The sequence below is a fragment of the Drosophila willistoni genome (assembly GCF_018902025.1).
Source record: "Drosophila willistoni isolate 14030-0811.24 chromosome XL unlocalized genomic scaffold, UCI_dwil_1.1 Seg142, whole genome shotgun sequence".
Classification (NCBI taxonomy): Eukaryota; Metazoa; Arthropoda; class Insecta; order Diptera; family Drosophilidae; genus Drosophila; species Drosophila willistoni.
In genome coordinates this window covers 7,665,502-7,687,132 of record NW_025814053.1, presented here as the reverse complement: position 1 = coordinate 7,687,132, position 21,631 = coordinate 7,665,502, and the positions used below count along the sequence as shown (strand labels likewise).

General features: G+C 36.0%; 2 protein-coding genes across 2 annotated transcripts in view; one reads left to right on the top strand and one right to left on the bottom strand.

The window, feature by feature from the left end:
* Positions 1-16,095, bottom strand: part of LOC6644548 (flocculation protein FLO11) — a 31,750-nt gene extending 15,655 nt beyond the window's left edge. Inside the window, exon 1 of the mRNA XM_023177101.2 lies at positions 15,848-16,095. The gene's annotated coding sequence lies outside the window, so the exon portion shown is untranslated. The remainder of the gene's footprint in view (positions 1-15,847) is intronic.
* Positions 6,624-7,058, top strand: LOC111518902. Its single transcript, XM_023177045.1, has one exon. It carries the CDS (start codon positions 6,624-6,626, stop codon positions 7,056-7,058), a length of 435 nt encoding a protein of 144 aa, XP_023032813.1.
* Positions 16,096-21,631: the final 5,536 nt, after the last annotated feature.

Here is a 21,631-nt window from a genome sequence, read left to right as displayed (position 1 = left end):
CCAAAGAACAGAAAATTATTCCAAAAAAACCTTAATTTCATGAAGCTCTAATTTCATGAAATTCTAATTCTAATTCCAATTTTTGAAAAATTCATGTCTTTATTTTCAAGTTAGAATAATCTCTTTCAATTTGCATTCAAATGTCGAGAACTAAATTTTTACAAAACATTATGCCTTTTTTCAAAAGTTGAATGAAAATTAATTTTTTCAAATATATCAAAGTGCCTAATGCAATTTTAAACTATAGTAAATTCTGATTTAATTGATATATAACTTTTTAAAATCGGTTAGAAATTGGGGAAAATACAGTCTGACAAAAATGGCAAATTGTCAGAAAATGTTTTATACAAATATTGAAAAAAGCCCATTTTAAGTTATCTTCCAATTTGCATTATAACTCCAAAAGCTAATAATTTGGATTTTCGAATTGAAACAGGCCCCGCGCTGAATGAATCTGGCACTGGTCTAGGCTGAGGTCTAGAGTCCGCTTCAATAGGCTGAAACATTATTCATTATTTGTGACAAAGTTATCCCTTTTCATATGTATATTCGGAAACTTCTTCATATGTTTCAAAAAGCATATTCTTGCACAGCTTATTGCATACTTTTGGGAGCAAATGTATGTGTACTACAAGAAATTCTTGCTTGATAATTTTCCGAATTCCTTGTATTTGTTATATTTATAAGAACCTTAGACAAAACCTTAGTATAAAGCATTTCAAAATCTGTTCGTTTGATTGAATAACTCCTTTCGATTAACCCTATAGCAAAAAGTAATTAGAAAGTGAAAAATTGTTGACAAATTTGTTATAGTGAATAAATTTCCATTTCAATATAAACTACGACTCTGAGCAAGTGTGTGAATGCAGCTATAAAAACATATATTATATTGAATCCAATTATGGATTGGATATCCACGGGGTTTTCTTTTGGGCCTTTTTGTTTTTTCTTCGCCCACATATGATCATTCATAATTTGTTTGATTTGAAGTGTTGTTGTTGTTGTTTAGTTTTTGGTGTATTGCCTTTGGGGCAGCTTTTAATAAAATGTTCAATTAGCTCTCTGTCTTTGAATGAAGTCCGTCGTCTTTTATCTGTGTATGTTGCTCGGTGAGGTTTTTCCAACTATATATAAGTCTATCTCTCTCTCTCTCTCTCTCTCTGTCTCTCTGTCTGTTTTATCGTTTGCTATCAATTCAGTCACGCAACTAAGTCAAGTGTCTCTCACGCTGCTCCCGTCTATATATACACAGACGTATATATATATATATATATGTATCCCCATCTCCATCTGCTCCACCTCTCCAATATTTTCATCTCTCTGTCTCGGTCTGGGGCTGACCAGCAGTTGCGAGGCACAAACGGCACAGCTCACAACCTGTCACAGGCTGGCAAGATCGGGTTTTGGGTTGTGGGGTTGTCCGGGTGTTGCAACCAGCCAGCAAGCCAACCAACCAACCAGCCAACAACTCCACATCCAAGTGCTGCTGCTCATAAATTTGTTAGAGCGTGTGCACATTTTCCACATTGCAATGTTTTGTTTGGTTTTTTTTTTTGGTGCCTGAAAAGGTGCCGGTTTTTGCTCTGCCCACCACCTGTATGTACCCCCCCCCAACCCGGGGCCTAGCTGTGGTCCACCCGCCCCCCTCTTCTTCTTCTTCTGCACCTCCTCTTTCTCCTTCCGAATTGCTGTTGGGGCTGCTCCGAAGAAAGTGAAGCGAAATGAAATGCAATTGCAGCTGCAACTTTTTCTTCTCTTGCCATGGCTTGACTTGGATAATAACTGGCTTTTGCATTGCATTTGAAAGACGCGTTTAACGCATAGCCTTAATTGCATCGTTGTTAGCCACATCGATAGAAAGATAGAGAGAGAGAGAGAGAGAGGGAGTAGGAGAGATGATGTGTGAGAGAAAGATACAATTGTATCTCATACATACATAGATGTTTGCTGCTGGGCTTGCCAAACAACCTTGACATCTCTCTCCCGCTCTCTGGCAGCAAAACTAATGACAGGAAATCGTCGACAAGTGCCGTCGAATCCCACACGATTACAGACGACAATGATGAGCACCCGCCATCATGGCCTCCAGTCTCTCCAGCCTTGCCTCACCTCACCTCACCTAACCTCACCGATTCGACTCGCCTCGCTCCATCTAGCCTAGCCTTAGATTTCGATTGCGCTTTTTAATTACGAATAGCAATCGCAATTGCATCGCATCGCATTGTATCGCATCGGACTAACCGGTTGCCAGTTAAACAATTGCCGCCCATACCATGTCTATATATATATTGAAGTCGTTGTCGGAATCTGTATCTGTATCTGCATCTCTGCATCTCAGCATCTCTACATCTCTAGAGCCCCACCTCCTTGTCCATTTACAAAAAAATGCGGCTAACTTCATTTGGTCAGTGTTTGGGTTTTGTGTCTTTGGCTCCATTCCTGGACAGCTGCCAATTGACTTGGGTGAAGTGCACTGAACCACAAATATCCCACCAAGCGGTTGCAAGCGGTGGTTTTGGTGGTGGTGGCGAGTGGCAAAGCAAAATGTGGCTCACCTTGGCTTAAGCTAAGCCACCCAGTTATGGTTATCGATGCAGTTACATATACATATGTTTGTGTGTGTGTGTGTGTGTGTGTGTGTGTGTGTGGGTGGGTGGGGCTCATATTTAAAACAAAACAAATTTTATCAATGAATACAGACAGCTCAATGGGCAACTAGGTGGGCCAAAAACCTGACCTAACAATTAATGGTCAACTAATTCATGATTTTGCCTAATTAAGAATATACTAAGCAGCTAATCCTTAACCCTAGCATTAACTATAACTAACCCTACACTCCTTACACTCTGACTCAAATAATATAGATAGAATCTCTTCGAACTTTTCATGCCTGACCTAAGGCAATCACAAAAGAATCTCCATAAGTTTTTCTGTCATTTTTGTTTCCGACGTTTTAACATTTCCATGCTCAGCTAACCTCTTTATATGCACATTTGTATATCGATTACAATTTGACATTCTAAGACATAGAGATGACATGATATACGATAGAAATGCCCTGAAATGAAATGGGATGGAATGGGTTGGGATGGCATAGGGAGGAAGGAGAAAACAGTGAGAGATCTCAGATTACGCATTTGGATGCGGCTGACGAAACATGGATTAAGATGAGCTTCTGGGGTAAATGGCCCGATACCGTCCAAAAAAAAAAACAAAAAAAAAGAAGGTGAATGTGAATATGAGTGTGAGTGGCGAGTGGTGAGTGTGAATATCTGTGTATGCAAAGTCGAACGAACTCTGAATGTCATTGACTGAATTGAAGATGGAGTCAGAGACGGACACATTGTTGTTGTTGTTGAGGTTTGAGTTGTTAATGGCCAGTACATGTGTCTCAAATCAAGATTCATTGCAATGCAAGTCACTCGAATCACAATCACAGTCACAGTCAATCATGGATAAAGTGCTGTGTCTTGGTGGGAAAATTATTGATAAACAAATTTTTGCCAACGAATCTGACCTTGAAAATGGAAAGCCAGAAAGTGCTAAATGCTAACTAGAAAAACCTGAAGCACACCACTCTCAGGGCAGAGAAAGTTAGTTTTTTTTTTGTTTTTGTCTGATGACCAACCAACTGGTTGGCCAGGCTAAGAAAAAGTAAAATTATTTTTAGGACAAGCCAAATGGGGAAAAGTGTGTCACCTGCAGCAAGAAAAAGAAGTCCACTCAGACCAGATCCCAGCCAAAAAAATAAAAACGAAAAAACCGAAAAAAACAGCTGCGAGTGGCAAAGTTTTTACTTTCTGCCTAACCAAAAGCAAAAAACAAAACCAACCCAAAAAAAAAAAAAAACAACATTGCATACTGGCCAAACATGTTGCACCTCCACTTTAAGCTCTCTCTCTCTCTCTCTCCCCCTCTCTCTCTCTGTCTGAATGCGTGTTGCATGCCATTGAAGCAGGAAGCACTTGCAACAACACGCAAAAAAAAAAAACTCTGTTTTTGGCCAATTGCCAGTTTGGTCAAAAGGAATTCAAACCGATAACCAATTGCAACTTATATAAAAAAAAATAAGAAAAAAAAAAACTAAATGAAATTTGACTAGCTCATAGTTTCAATCATGTCACGTAGATCAACATCATCGATATTGCCTTTGTCTGGGGACTGCGCCCCGAATAAATGGCTAATAATAAAGCTAAAAGGAGCTTCTATAACATTTTAGGCACGTCTCTTCACAAAATGGACCTTGCTCAATATCTTTTGCCAAGCCATCATCGAGTCGAATGTTTCTCAAAGATGGCAAAAATAGAGGATCCTAAAATTAATATATGTATCTTCTCTCTGTTAAGACGAAATGCAATCAACATCGACATCAATTCTTCTTGACGGAAGCAATATAGAGATATGTATGTATATATGTCACGGTTTTATCGTTTGAATTAAGATCGTGTTGGTTGTCTATCTAACTATTTAAGATGTTAATTTGGGAAAATATGCCAACGAAATGGTATATTCCCATATATTTTAGGCATGTCACGTTTGGTGTGAGTTTTTTTCTTTACCTCACACAGATTATACAACATCATTGTGTATATACAGATATGGCATTAAGTATATCAGTATTTCTTATGGTTTTTGGGTTTTTATTTTTGGGGCGTATTTCATTCACGTCTCTCTCTCTCTCTCTCGGTCTGTCTCTTGTAAGCCCTTGCCTAACATTTTTGGACCTCATGCTGACCCATTTGGTTGTGTTATTGCCCCCAATACGAATGCCACTGCCACTCACATTTCAGCATTCATTTCTCTTTTATTTTGTAGTCCCCACCGCCCGCCACCCCCTTCCCACCATCATTCTCTGGTAGCCTCTTTCTTTCATTTCTTTTTTTGGTCATTTTCAATGTCAAAGCTGTTTTTTTTTTCCTCTTTTTTCTTTTTTGGGTGACAATGAAGCGCGTGTTTGGCTTTATTTCTTCTACGAACTTGACGATCATCAGAATTTACACACACACACACACACACACACACACTTTTTATATGTAAATATTTTTCAGACAATTTGCATATGTATACAATCTTTAGTGTTTCAGGTTCAAAGCAATTAAGTAATAACACAAATCAAATGCCAACAAACAAACGAATCGAGTTTAAACAAAAGCAAAAACAACAACAAACAATTATGCAAGAGGCTGGCCCTATGAAAGCAAAAAATCATCACTAAATATCGCGCCTTTTGCTTTACCATGGTTATGCTTGGCAGCACCTCCAAAACTCCCTCACAAATATCGCCCTCCCCCCCCTCCACACACACACACACACACACACACACACACTCAATGGCTGGATGGTTGGATATGGTTGGCTTGATCGGCAAAAGTTCATGCATAGCCATACATACATATATTTGCGTATACATAAATAAATAAATAGTTGCAATTTAAAACTAAAACTTTTATTTAATAATAACACTCTTAAGCTTTTGACTAAGTGGCAAAATGCGTGTGTAAATGTTCACTTATAAATAAGTAAACCAACAACAACAACTTTGAAGCTGTTAAAAGGTCGAGTGTTGTTCAAATATATAACATTGGTTGGAGGCAGTTGGTCTTAGGTCTCTAGAGTCTAGATCGAGGGCATTGCCAATCCTTGAAATACATAATTATTCACATATTTTTATTATAGACATCTTAACTTGTTCATCGTTTGCAAAGAATTTGTTTCTAGTCGTAGTAGATGATAGATTTGATAGGTCCCAATGTCAAACACACCGAAGATGTCGGTCTAGAACTATTTACACCTCTTTTTACTTCAATGCTAAAACTAGTTGTGAATTACAGGCAAAAATAGCAAAGTATAGCTTTAAAATTTTGTGAATTTACAAAGAAATCGTAACTTTTCAAAAAAGATGAATACCAAGAATCATTCCATTTTACTTATGGAACAGGTGAAATTTTGATTTGTCCCTCCTTTTTTGCCAAATCCAGCCCTGGCTTGGAACCCTTTTTAAAATACCAGTAAATACATATGATTTCTATAATATAAATGTTGCCGTTTATATGAAAAGGTTTTTAGATAATCAAATTGTGTACATTTATTTGGTCACTGTCCCGGTCAGCTACAATTCATTGTTTCTGTTTATTTCACGCTTTCATACTCATTGTGTATGAAAAGCGAAAAGAAAATGCATGACAAACGAATGCAACTACAAATGAAGTAAGTAAGTCGTCTCGCCGACTTGGGTATACCATACACCAGGTGAAACAAATATTTAGAATTTCGAAAACCAAATGTATGTCTATTAAATTGTTTTAACATGCGATCGTTTTCATCATCCACACGTCGAAGTCACCAAGCACAATTTACACTCAATTGTTTACATATTCACAGAAAATTGATATCAAGTTTTAAGAATCCAAGTAGGCCATGACTTCAATTTAGGCATACCCATAACCATGTACCTAACCAGCACGATATCGAGCATTCAAAACTTCATAGAAATTCGTATAGAGAATATAAAAAATACGTAGTTTATTGTATTCTTTACAAGAAAATTTATTAAAATTTCTACAGTTTTTAATTGTATAGAAAATTATTGTATGATTCGTGGCAGTCACTCGAAAAATCTGCAAATGCTCAAATCGTTTAAGTCCGTCTACGATCTGAACTACACGGGCCGCAATTACGACGTTTTAGAGGAAATGAACGGATGCCGCATGGGTTACATAGAGAAGGAGAAGCTCGAGTCGGCTAGCACTCAACAAATAGCCCCACCAAAATGCACGGTGCCCAAAGCCAAGATCAGTTCGATAAAAGATGTTTTGCACGAGCCGGATAACCTGACTACTGCAGAGAAGGTTGTCTTATTGAAGGCCAAGGCGCAAAAGGCACGTGAAGAGTTGAAAAGGATGGAAGCAACTCGTGACTATTATATCCGTAAGCTGAAGTACGTTGAGCAGCTATGCAATTTATTTGAATCGCCATCGCAGCAGCGCCAATTAATCGATGCTGTGACCAAAACTCTTGCCGAAATTGTCATGGCTGCCAACCGCGACGAAGAGCAATAACTACAATTTGTAGTGCCATCCATTCAATTTATATGGATGCAAAAAGTAAAAAAAAAAAAAATTATTTATTTCTGTTAATCGTTAAAGCAATGAACATTACAAAAACCCTTTACTACTTTGGTGGTAAAGGAACCATAAACACTTTTTTATTGAATTGGAGAGATATCCTTTAAATGGCAGATCGGCCTGACCTTTTGGTATACCTCACAGCAGTTCGTGACAAAAGGTAAACCCATAGTTTCCCATTTCATGTAACCAATTTCCATAGTTACATATTTTCCGAGCTTGAGTTTTTATGAAATTTTACAGATTTATATGAGTCTATATCATAAATCGCCGTGCCCACTTAAATCACTTTACGTTGAATAAGTTGATAGATGTTTTTATACCATACACCCATAGAGTGAAATGGTATATTAAAGTCGCCAAAATGTATGTAACAGGCAGAAGGAAGCATCTCCGACCCCACAAAGTATATATATTCTTGATCAGGATCAACAACCGAGTCGATCTAGCCATGTCTGTCTGTCCGTCCATCCGTCTGTCCGTCTGTCCGTATGAACACCTAGATCTCGGAGACTGTAAGAGCTAGAGCCACCAAATTTGGTATGTAGACTCGTGTAGTATGTAGAGTGATTAAGTTTATTTCAAATTTTTGCCCCTTTCCGCCCCCGCAATTTAAAATGAAGTAAGTAAGTCGCCTCGCCGACTTGGGTATACCATACACCAGGTGAAACAAATATTTAAAATTTCGAAAACCAAATGTATGTCTTTTAAATTGTTTTAACATGCCTCATAGCATATTCTATCTCGCTCACTCTACAAACACACAAGCACTCTAGCGCCGCCACTAGCCAACGGCCAATTCTGCCCTTATGGATCGCGTAGCAAAATACGTTCATACGTATATTTTGTATGTTTCTAGTCCGATTTCAATCAAATTTGGTAGTTTGATAGAAATAGATAAGATTTATTAGTCTGCCAAATTTGATCGCGATGGTCAAAAAATTGCAAGAGTTAATCGGTTTTTTCTAAATTATGGAGGCGGAAGTGGGCGTGGCAACATATTAAAATATATGTATTCTGCGCGCATACTAAGCCAATATACATACTAAATTTGGTGAGTTTAGCTTTGTTAGTTTTCGAGAAAATCAGTTTTGTTTAATTTTCGGGGGCGGAAATGGGCGTGGCAAAATTTTTAAATAGTCAATATCTGCGCGTCTATTAGGCTAACTTACATACCAAATTTAATGGCTGTGGCTTTCATAGTTTTTAAGAAAATCAGAGTTATGCCAATTCCGGGGGCGTGGCAAAAAGTTGGAACAATTATTTTCTGCGCGCTAACTAAACGAGTATATAAACTAAATTTGATGTTTCTATCTGCTATACTTTTTAAGAAAAACAGTTTTATGTAAATTCTGGGGGCGGAAGGCGGCGTGGCAAAAATTTGAAACAAACTCGATAAGCGTACATACTACACGAGACTGCATACCAAATTTGGTGGCTCTAGCTCTTATAGTCTCCGAGATCTAGGTGTTCATACGGACGGACGGACGGACGGACGGACGGACGGACGGACGGACAGACGGACATGGCTAGATCGACTCGGTTGTTGATCCTGATCAAGAATATATATACTTTGTGGGGTCGGAGATGCTTCCTTCTGCCTGTTACATACATTTTGGCGACTTTAATATACCATTTCACCTTATGGGTGTATGGTATAAAAATACCCTTAACCATAACCAAGCCCCCCCCCCACTCATCCCACACACCCAATCGTTTGGAGCTGGGCTTGGTCTGGCACTCCAGAGGCGGATCCTCAAAGGGAAACAGCAGACTTGGATCTTAGAGTGATTTCTCTTCCACTAAAATGACCTCCCCCCCAGGATCCGCCACTGACTGAGACACGTGACTGTTTATGGTTGAAGTGGGGTGGCTTTTGGGTTGGTTTAAAAATCTTTGGAGCGTCACCAAAGTCTAAAATATCATCACTAGATGGGAGGTGCCTCCCTCTCCCCCTCCTCCTCCTCCACCCCCTTCTCTCTACTGCACATCCCATATAAACGCACACACACACACCAAAACCATGCCCATATTTATACCGGTTTATCTAAACATGTTTTTCATTTTTTTGTTTTGTATTGTATTTGTTGTACCTCTTTGCCCTTGCCAAGGTCACAACAGATTGAAAACGCCACCATTAAATAATGTCATATTCATATGCAACATTTACACACCACACACACAAACACACACACACATTGATTTTTAAACAATATACAATAAATAAACACAAATCTCGCACAATTTTGTAATTTGTAAAAAGTTATTCGAAATTTAACTTCAAACTTTTGAGTTCAATGACTTTCTTCGAGACATAAAAAACAAAACACAAAAAACGTTAATTTGTCGACAAAGCTAAAAACAACAACAAGAACAACAACCACAAACATAAAAATTCAATTTCAACTGACCAATTTCCAGTGATTAATAGCCAAGAGAATGGCATTAGAGGAGCTGAAGAATTAAAGAATTCTTCTAATCGAAATCTCTTGAAAGTTATTATTTATTTCTTTAACGTTTTTTTGTTGTTGTTGTTGTTGTTGTTGTTGGTTTTCTTTACGTAATTACGCTTAAAGTCAAAGACATAGAGCCATAGAACTTAGAGAATACAAAGAGAAGAAGAGTTTACAAAACGCAGCCATGTTTAATGACAGAGAATCTCCAAACCCCCTGCCCCCCTCCCGTTCCGACACTGGTAAGCCAAAGTCATGCGGCTCTTCTCTATGGCATGTGATTATGATGAGCGGCTGCCAGTTTTTAGCTCTAACTCGGTAGCAAACGGTTCTACAAAAGAATCTATGTATCTATACCCACATAGATAGATACATATGTATGTATATGTATGTATGTAGACGCAGTCACAGTCAGTCAGTCAGTCAGTCAGCGAACTCTAGAGATAGAGAGAGAGAGAGATACACTCGTGCATGATTCTAATTACTATGTATGGGCTAGAGAAATGGAGATGGAGGAGGAGGCGGAGTGAAAGATGATGACTGAGAAGGCCTCTAGACAATGTACATACAGTGGCAAACGCCAAAGTACGCCAAAAGAGGAGTAGGAGTAGAAGGAGAACGAGGAGGAGGAGGAGGAGGAGGAGCAGGAGGGGAATGGAAGGTGGAACAGATCCAACACCACTGTGGACTTCCATTGTTCGTCAAGGCGTATGAACAAAACGAATGAACGACAATGCTTGGCCACTTTATGCCATAACACATACAACATGTTCATTTCATAGAAGTTCATGTACCCCCAACGTGTGAGAGAGAGAGATAGAGAGAGATGGCAACAATTCGATACCTTCGATAACTCTTGAATATCTCACTGTTTCACTTAATATCTTAATTATATGTATATGGTTAATTTATAAATTGATTGCTGCATTTAGAAAGGGCCTAGAAATTGTTTTTTATTTTTAGTTTGTACTCGTTTAATCAATGAAAGTGAAGGGCTTTTCATTTCCCTTTCTCTAAGCTCTTTGCCTTCACTTCACCGTGAATGGGCAATAATTTTTGATAAGAAGAATTCAAAAGCCCAAAAAAAAAAAAGTCTTCGTTCGTTCTTCTTAAAACTTCATTTTGTTTTTTGCGCATTTGGCAACTCTTTTGAAAAGGGTTTCCATTGAATAAGTGTGATCTTGAAATTCTTGGCAGCTGCTTTTCTTGGGAAACAAATAAAACAAATCTTAAAGGGGTGGCCTACTTGCAAAACTCCCCTATTTCTCTAACTGTCTCTTTCTCTCTCACTCTATCTCTCTCTCTCTGCTTCTCTTCGGTGTGTAAGCTTTTTGCGTCGTTTGGCAAAATATTTCAGAATGATTGGGTCAAATAACTTGAGACATCTTTTTTTTTTTATTATTGTGTGTGTGCTTATTGAAATTGTTTATTGTTGTTGAACAATATATAAATGGGAGGACGATGAGGAGGAGGAGGAGGAGGAAGAGGAGGAGCAGGGGCCAAAAAGGGTAGAAAATTCAAGCTTAACCAATGCAAATGTATTAAAATTCAATAATAAAACCAACAAACCAGTTTATCAGTTGCTCGACAGTTCAGTTGTTGCTCGGTTTCTCAGTGAAATGAAATGTGTGTGTGTCTCTTTTTATTTTTCTCCCTTGTTGTTGTTGTTTTTTTCTTTTGCCAAAAAGAAACGAAATTCCATATACTTTATTAAACGATGTCGACTTCGTAGTACCCAGGCATCTAAAAAGTGGACCAGAGCAAGCGATTAAGCTCTAAAATCTGATCCAATAACCATATATGTATGTACATAGTCCCGATCTTCAATACAAATATCGCTTGGCAGAGGTATATATACAATATAATGCAGGAAACTTTAAAATATTAGAAAGTTTTTGAAACTAAATGACAGAAAATATGAACAACATCTAGAAATGGCCCATTCTATGTGATTCAATTTGTATATCTAATATTGTTAGATCAATTTAGATTTCAATATACCCCTTGGACTCAGTGAATTGTTAGGGTATGAAAAGTTGTCGTTGTCTCTGATTCTCTCCATTGTCGTCTCTACATTGCTTTTTTTTTATAACTTTTGTTTGCGTTGTGATTTTGCGTTTGCGTTTGATGATATTTTTCTCCACCGATTTTGTGTGAATTTCAATTAAAAAAAATATATACATATACATATATACACTCTCATGCATGTACTGAAATGTCTATGTACATATGTATGTGTGTAGGTATATTTCTTTTTTTTTCTTGACTAGTAATTTCATAAATATATATGTATATATCTTTATTTTTTTTGATAGCTCCAACCAGTTTGATGTTAATCAATTTTCGCAACAAATTTTTGCACTTGCCATTTACTACTTCCTCCAAATCCCCCTCCCCTGCCCCCCACAAAAAAAAAAAAATAAATAAACATGCAGCTTATGTTTTCCCCCAAAAAAGGAAACACATTAAGAAAGAGACAGACAGAGCGAGAGAGAGAGAAAGAGAAAAAACTACATTTTTCTTTGGTTTTTTTTTCCCACCTGCTTGAAATTACTTAATATGCATTTAGCTGCCGTATTTCGACCTTAGACGGATACTTGGATGGATACAGATACACTCTCACACATACATACATACAAATGGAGATAGATAGTTGGATTGATAGATAGATAGATATATAGATAGATATACCGACAAAACGAAATAACAAAAAACTAGCGTTTCCGCTGCGGTTTTTCTAGGCACCTCATCACAAAACGCTGATTGTTAGTTTGCCACCAAACACAAAGTTGGTAGTTAGATAATTATTATCTAGCATCAACAACAGCAACAACAGCAGCAGCAGCAGCAGCTGATTCTGGTTCTCAAGCTTTGCAGCTTGGCAGAAACCAAAACTCAGATGGAAATTGAAATTGAGGCAAATAAAAGAAAATATAAAAAGAGACAATGGGGTGCCCACTCCGCCTCACCCCTCCCCACAATTGAGAGATAGATGAAATTTTTTCAATTTCGAATAGATCGGGCAATAAACAATTTAGTGCAGCTTTCTCTGACAAAAAAGAGATTCACATTACGACTACATTTTTATACGAAATACTTGTAATAGTTGGCCCACCGGATTTGGTCCAACAATTGAACAATTTAAACAATGACTAACCACTATTTCGACGAAAACCAAGGAAACTCCAACGGAACAAACAATGAGTCAATGAGTATATTAATCGTTAAAGCCAAATATTATATTTGAATATATATTTAAAATCGAATGCCATAATAAATGCCAACTTATTAAGATGCCAACAATTAGTTAGCTAGCGTTTAAAGTTAGCTAAGCTTTCAAGTCGACATTAAATGAAATAAGTATCTTTTAATATGATAATTTTGTTATTAAATAGAATTTATCTGAAAGTTAATAAAATAAACTCTTGCAATTATAAGAATAAATATGAAATAATTTAAAAACCAATTAAATTAACTACAATACTTCTACAAAGTCAAGTAAAAATGTAAATATTTGCAATGTTTTTTCCAAGATGAAAATCATTTGTAATTTAAGGGAAATGGAATAGATGAATTGAGAACAGAATCTTAAACTCTTAGACTAAGAGTCTTAGTGCACGCTTTAGATAGTTATAAGAGTATTCATATATAATAAGTTTAAGGAGCAAAGAAATCTAAAAGCCAGAGGGCCGGGGGTAACTTCGACCGCGTCTATATGATATAGTCACCCGATCTTGATCAAATTTGGCATAGTCGTTTATATGTATGTATAATTAACTCACCAATATTAAATTTCACGACAATAGCTAAGAAAAAAACAAAGTTATTGAAAAAAGTCACTACTATTCGTGACTTTGCCGTTTGTATGGGAGCTATATGATATGAAGTAAGTAAGTCGTCTCGCCGACTTAGGTATACCATACACCAGTAAAGCAGATATTTCAACTTTATTAAACAAATGCATTTTCACATGCTTTTTAAAAGCATATCTTAGTATCTCGCTCACTCAATCATACGAGCACCCTAGCGCCCCCACCAGCCAACGGCCAACTCCGGCCTTATGGAAAAACGTTTATATGCATAACTCGACTGTTTTTTGTCCGATTTTGATCAAATTTGGTATTTTGCTAGACATTAGTATTAAATTTAAGTGTGCCAAATTAGATTGCATAAGGTAAAAAAATACGGGAGATAATCAAGTTTTTCAAATTACGGGGGCGGAGAAGGGCGTGGCAAAATTTTTATATATACAACATGTGTGCATTTACTAAGCAAATATACATACCAAATATGGTGTCTCTAGCTGGAATAGTTTTTGAGATAAACGCTTTTTTTAAATTGCGGGGGCGGAAAGGGGCGTGGCAAAAATTTGAAATAAACTTGATCACTCTACATACTACACAAGTCTACATACCAAATTTGGTGGCTCTAGCTCTTACAGTCTCCGAGATCTAGGTGTTCATACGGACAGACGGACGGACGGACAGACGGACGGACAGACGGACATGGCTAGATCGACTCGGTTGTTGATCCTGATCAAGAATATATATACTTTGTGGGGTCGGAGATGCTTCCTTCTGCCTGTTACATACATTTTGGCGACCTTAATATACCATTTCACCCTATGGGTGTATGGTATAATAATGGTCCGATCCGGCTGAATCCGAGATATACAAACTGTGCAGTATATACAAGCCTACACGCAAAATTTCAGCTCTGTAGCTCTTACGGTCTAGGAGGAGTTTGCGATGATCCAGAGGGTCGGACGGACGGAAGTGGCTATTTGAACTCGTCTCGTCGTGCTGATCAAGAACATATATACTTAATATGGTCGGAAATGCTTCCTTCTATGCGTTGGACACTTCTGACCAAAATTAATATACCCTTTTTGCAAGGGTATAAAAACAAGATTAGAATTAGATTAGTGTGCCATCAGAATTGGCAAAAAAAAAAGTGCCAAAATAATTAACCATAAGTACTTATAAATATAAATGTCTAATTTTTATCTGATTTTTATAAAAAATATATCATTGTCTGGGAAATTCAATTCACTTTCTGTCCTTGTTCAAGGAAAAAAGTACTTTAGTATAAATTAATGTCATATATTGGCCCCGAAATCGAGTGTCTTGGGCTAAATTTTTCAATTTTGTGGTATGCAGTTTAGATAAACTGTTTAACAGTTTAACATTTCCTCAACTAACAAAGATTAGTTTTGTTGGATCCACAAATTTTTTAAAAGAGTTCATATTTCTATCTATAATATTCAAGATTTTTTTTTTTTTTTTTTGTTCAAATGCACTTGTATAAAAATGGCGAAAGCTGAAATGAGCATACTTCCGGTTTATCATCTGAATACAATAACCAACAAATTACTGTAAAATATTATTTCATTAATTAACTTAAAAGGCAAAAATTGAAAATAATTTTTATTTATTTAATTTCTTGATTCATAGTATCGAAATTTTATAATTTTTTTTTATGAATATGAAGTTTTAACATTAGTAAATTAAATATATGTTAAGAATTCATTTCATATTTCGTTCGTGTAATATCTTTGGTAGGGAGAAAGGAAATCTGATATTTTAGAGAGAAAATCATTCGAAATCATTGAAGTTTTTGTTTTTGGGGAAATAATTTTCCCAATTTTTTTAGTTGCAACCAATATGAAATAAATAACTATCTTTTGTTATGCTAATAACAGATTCGAAGCAATAAAAAAAAGGGAAAACAAAGTCTGAAATGATTAGCAATGCTAAGATAAAATTCACATAAAATGCTTAGTTAAATGCAAATGCAAAAATAATAATTAATAACGTTGCATATTTTGCATTGTTGTTGCTTTTTGTTTTCCTTGGATCTAATCAAATAAGTCATCTGGTTTTGTTGCAATTCTCAAGATTCTTTGTAGATTGTGTGTAGTTCCCTTTTATTTGAAGAATGAACTTTCTTTCTATTAAAGCAGCGTGCGAAAAAAAGAAGACTGTAGATAGAGAGGAAGAGAAAGAGAAGGGGAGAAGTAGGCGGGAGGGGATGATTTCTGTTGAGAGCCTAAGACCGGCATTATTTACCGTTTTAGTTCTGCAAGTATCTGTATCTGTATCTGATGAGCTCTCCTTGCTTTGTCTTCCACATATGAGTGTGTGTGTGTGTGGTGTGTGTTGTAAGTGAATTTCAATGTTGCCAACAACGGAAGCAACACCAACAACTACAACAACAACAACAACAACAATAAAGGCACAACAATAATTCTAGCGACTTCTGACAACTTACCTAGCAACGACCTCAATTAGCGACTCTTGGACTCTTCCATGTTTCTAACTGCTTTTGTTGCCGCTGCTTCTTCTCTTTATATCCCTCTCTCTCGCTGTCTGTCTCTCTTTCTGCTGCTGATGTTGCCGTTGTTTAATTGCTTTCACTGTTAGTTCCTGTTAGTTCACATGCATCTACATACATATACTATAGAACAATTGCAATCCATATGACCATACGTATATATAGTGCACTTTTTCATTCCCGATCACAATAACAAAACGAAAAAAAAAAAAACAAAAAACAAAAAACAAAAACAAATAATATTAAAGTAAACTAAAGCGATAAAAAGATGATGGGGTGAAAAATATTGTAACAATTTTTGTTGTTGTTGTTGTTTTTTCTGTTTTCTTTCTTTTTTTTTACATAGCACACGACACTCTGCCGGTGGCAGCCCAATTAAAATGCCAATTGGGAGGGAGTGGAGGGTGGCAATGGTGGGTTAGATACATGTAAATTAACAACAAAAAAATGCACTAAACGGCAACGTAGGCAATCAACGACGACGACGACTACGCTGACGGCCAACTGACGAGACGAAGGCAACGAAATGTACGTACGATACCAACAACAACAATCAAAACAAAAGAAAAAAACAACAGTTTTTTTCTTTTTTTCTGTTTTTGGCGAAATTCTTCAGCGCGGATCGACCGTTCGGCATGAAACTCGTTTTAAAACTGAGCGGCTCGATATTGCTGCTCGGTAGTCGGCAGCGGCAGCGGCAACAGCAACGGCAACGGCGACAGAGCAACACGCCAGCGGCTGCTGCTGCTGCTGCTGAGCAGCAGTGTTAAAGCTCGAGCGGTGGCAATTGCGGTCAGTGTTAGTCTTTGCCTAGACACTGTGTATATGTGTGTGTGTGTGCTTAGGCGAATTAGACTGGTTTCTTGCTATCAAAGGATTTTTTTTTTAAATTAAAGTCCAAACTTGATAACTTTATCGATCCTGAAAATCATTAAGTGAAATGCTCCTAGCATGGCAAGGTTGTTTGTTGGTATTTAAAAAATGTTTACTGATCTATTTATAGGGTAGTAACTAATCCTGCAACTATATTATGTATGTATACAAAAGTTACTATAAATAAAGCAGTAATTTGTTTTAAACCCTCTGTCTGTCTCTGTCACACTGCTAATAAGTACACACAAAAAAGTTTCTTTCTCTATCGATAACCTTAAAACACTTTAAAGAGGAAACATTTACATGGATAAAAAGTACAAAATTTGCTTATAATTCTCAACTTGTTTAAGCGTGCAAAACTGAATTTCAATATTCAATATCAAATGTGCTTATAATTCACAACTGGTTGAAGCGAACGAGCCCAATATTTGAATGTGCTTATAATTCGCAACTGATGTCGATCAAAATCGCACGTTTCAACCAGTTGAGAACTATAAGCTAATTTTGTGGTCTTGTTCTTTTAAAACATCTAAACGTGAGATTCTGAAAACTCTTACCTTTCATACAAAATGAAATAAGTACTGATGCTTAGGAATCAAATGTACTTGAATTAAACACACTTTATTCAGAAACTGATTAACGAATGGTATCCAAAGAAGCTTTTCCCATTGATTCACGAATATTACATTTTATGGTTTCGAAGGGTTTGATTATTTTGTTCTGTTTTGGATATAGAATCATTCCTTTGTCTAATAACAAAACGTCTAAGTAAATTCAAAGACAATAAGTGTGGTAATCCAAAGAATATGATGTCAAATCGGTATCAATTCGAGATATTATTTCTATATGTATCCCTCTTTTTGCCTTGTCTATTAAAAAAGTTGTTCATTTCTTTTTTATTTCTTATATTTTTCGATCTGGCAGGTCGAAAAGAAACCAGACTAATGCACAAACATGCTCGCTCGCATGTTGCCGGCCCATTGCACGCATGCTACCGGCCCCGGGTCGCTGCTATCCCCTTGCCTGGGTTGGGTTCGGGTTGGGCTTTTACAGGGCTTGGAGCTTGGGGCTCAAGCCTCAATGGAATTGTAATTAATTTACTTTGCTTTGCTGCCTCGACTTTGGTTCTATGTCTGCCACCATAATTATGATTATCATTGTTTACATAGGACACCGAATTCGGAGAATGTAAACATTCCGAATGGCAATTCTTTATTGAACACAAAATAGCTTAAACAAAATGCATAGGCCATCGGCTTACCAATTGTAAGTAGGCTATTTGTAGAATGAGGCAGATATAAATGGGCCAAATTAAACGATATTCGAACTACTGAGGCATAATACAGACAAAATGGATCCAGCAAAAGTTGTTGAACTTTTTCTTCTTCTTCTTCTTCCGTCTATGATAATGCCTTATGGTTATATAATGACTAAAAGGGTAGATAAACCTCGATTTTAACCAAAGTTAGTTTCTGAAAAAGTAAAATCAGTTCTAAATATCTACTACTACTATATATATTCGTATTCCAATTTCTAAAAATTTTATAAGAATTGGTTGTTGAGAATCTATATATATATATACATATATAAATGAAACCCGTTTTCCTTGGTCACGGCATCACGCGTGAATGTCTGGACCGATTTCACTAATTCTATTCTTGTTGCATTTGTTATTATTAGGAGAAGGTTCTTACTGAAAAAAATGGTAAGAAAATCTTCGCGAGCGCGAATAAAATGGGTTTTTATAACGGCTTTCCGTGTGTCGACCGCAGTAGGCGGGAGGCAGTTACATGTCAACCACGTTGTAGGATAGTAAGGAAAAGTTACTATCGAAATAATCGAAATGCCTCCTAAAAAAGTGAATTTGGGTCGTCGTACTCACAACGCATAAAGAATCAGAAGCAATGTTTCGAATGGGACTGAAGAAGAGCGGGAATTGGTACTGAAAGCGGAGCGGCTTGCAGCCAGGCTTGAGCTTGAGCGTTTGCGAGCCCGAGAGTCGCGGTCTGCACCAATTTAATGGCTTCGCTTGCAAAGAAGTAAACTGCATAGGGGAAGGGTAGCTGAATCCCGCGCACAGATAACACTAGATCGACATGAGCAATACCATCGTATTGCATTTCGATATGACTCAGCTGTTGATTATGGCTCCAGCTGTTATGTCGTCATTGGCCAGAACAGTCATGTCTGCACTTACTGTCAGGCTCTGAAGTTCGATAATAAAACGAAAGGAATGTGTTGTGCTGGCGGCAAAATTAAATTACCTCAACTTGAAGCACCACCAGAGAACCACTGTGAACTCTACTTTTCGGATCCACTACTGAATCGAATCATTTCCTATCAAACGTTAAGAAATATAATTCCTGCTTCATTCCATGATGTCATTTGGTCCGGAAACTTTCAAAGTCAAAGGGCAAATCTATCACAAAGCTGGCGCCCTGCTCCCCTTTCCAGATAGTGAACATAAATTGCTTCATCGGTGATGATAGAGACGAAGCCAATGCACGATCTAGAATATATATAGTATGTTTTAGTTTTTGAATTTTGATTTATTGTATATTGAATTTAATATTAGTTTTTTTTAGTTTTTGGTTTTTAAACAATTTAAATTTCAAGAGAAAAATTCACTTTGATTTTAATTGTTGGATTTTGTTTTATAGTTTTTTTTTTGCATTTTCTTCTTTTTAACTATGACAAAAAAAAAGGAATTTAGATTCATATATTTTGTTAAATATTGAAATATTCTTCCTAGATGTGTGTGTATGTGTTTGAGTGTGTGTGTGTGTGTGTGTATGTGTGTATGTTTGAATTAAGTTTTGATTGGACTTCGGTTTCGCTTTCTGAGTGTGATAAATGCCTAATAATTCGATCTCATACTCAATATATTATATTTAATATATGTATGTATATATATATATATATATATATGTATATATTTGTTTAATTAGAATTTCTATTAAAGCTGATAAATGTACTCGATCGTTTTTGTTGTTGTTTGTTGTTTCACAATATTATTAATTCGTATAATTTATTTGTTAGCATCAACAATTTCAATTTCAATGTGAAATAAACTACAAAAATGCACATAGTAGTATATAAGTTTTCCCTATACATATATATATATACATATATATGTATGTATGTATGTATATGTATATGTATTTGATGCATATGCAAATATGCCGTAAATAGTAGAGAAAAGTCAATTTTAAATAGTTTTTTTTTTGTTTGTTCTGTTGTTTTCTTTGCTTTACTTGCAGCTGCCTACCAACTACTACATATTTATTTATTTATATATTTTAATTACTAAATAAGTACTACGAAGTAAATAAGTACCGATTACTTTAAATATTTTCCTTTTTTGTTAGTACTTTTGGACAATTTTAGCAAAATGCTTTTTAAAATATGTATGTATGTATGTGTGAGAGTGTAAACTTGACGTTATTTTCCCATCTACGATTTTTCTTTTTATTTTGTGTGTTTGTGATTTTCTATTAATGCGTGAAATTCTCGTACAATTTAATTTAAGGCAATTTTATTTAACTAAAGTAAAGTATTTTGTGAGTTTCATTTTTTCTTCCAAATATTTGTAAAGAAAACCGAAACACGATAAAACACACACAAAAGCATTTTCAATGAATTTTCTATAATTTGGCTGAATTTGTTTTTGCAAATTCACATAAAATCAAGTCTTCTTGCATCTAGGATCGAGATCCTTCCAATAAATGATTTTTTCCTGTATCGTCTAACAATGTTGCTTTTGAAAATTATTCAGAATAACTATATATGTATATGAATAGAAGATTTAGCTTTTTCTGAAAAGCTTTGGATGGATTCCTTATTTGAATGTTAAAGAAGTAGAAGATCAAAGTAATTCGATCTTATTTTAATTAGCATCTGTTGTTTATGCCATTGATGAAAGATAAACTAAATTTTAAATGGAATTTAAATAATCAATTGTGGACTAATATAAGAAATTCAAATCCCGTTTAAATTTTTTTTTTAGACAAATGGAAATGTTTGAAGGACAAAAATTTGGAAAACATTTAAATCGAATTCTTTTAGTGATTTCTAACAATTTTGCAAAAGGAACAAATGGAATTAAAATTTATTTTCTTTCCTTTCCACCCGTTTCACCTTTGTGAAACTGAGATGAGATGATTCATTACTGACAAGGGGAACTTCAGGTATGCGAATCACCGATTTGGATGAATTTTGGATATGTTGTAGAATACCACGTCATTTGAAGCTGTGTGAAATATTTCGGCGCACTATTCTATATTTTCCTAATAAATCGGCTTTAAAGTTATAGCTTTGGTGACTTATAAGTAAAACGCCGAGTGGTCTACAAGCAGCTCGACGGTGTAAGGGGTAGAGGTCCTGCCTAAAATCGACGGAACTCTGGATCAACCCCCGCCCGAAACTAGTTAGTTTTGGGTTTTCATTTTCTTTTTTTTTTTTGCTTTTTCAATAATTATTTTTGTCTAATAGCGAAATAGGTCTTTTGATGATTTGTAATTGGAAACATTTTTTATGTATGTTGAAATTATTGTAGATGCAAATTATTATTATTAACTATTATTAACTTGTACGCTTAAGGTAATACCAGCTATACGCACGCCATTATGTACTGTATTTTTTAGGTAAGTTTAAAATATGATAAAGAGAATGCAAAACTCCTTAACGCTTATAGAAGAAAATCGAGAAATTTCATCAAAAGAAGACTGTACTACAGTAAAATCCCCGTCAAAGACGGGGCAATTCCACTTGTCATCTCTGATATTGAAGGGAATGCTCAAGTATGCATGGTTCGCTTCAGATTAGAAAGTGGTTTTCCAAAATTTTTAT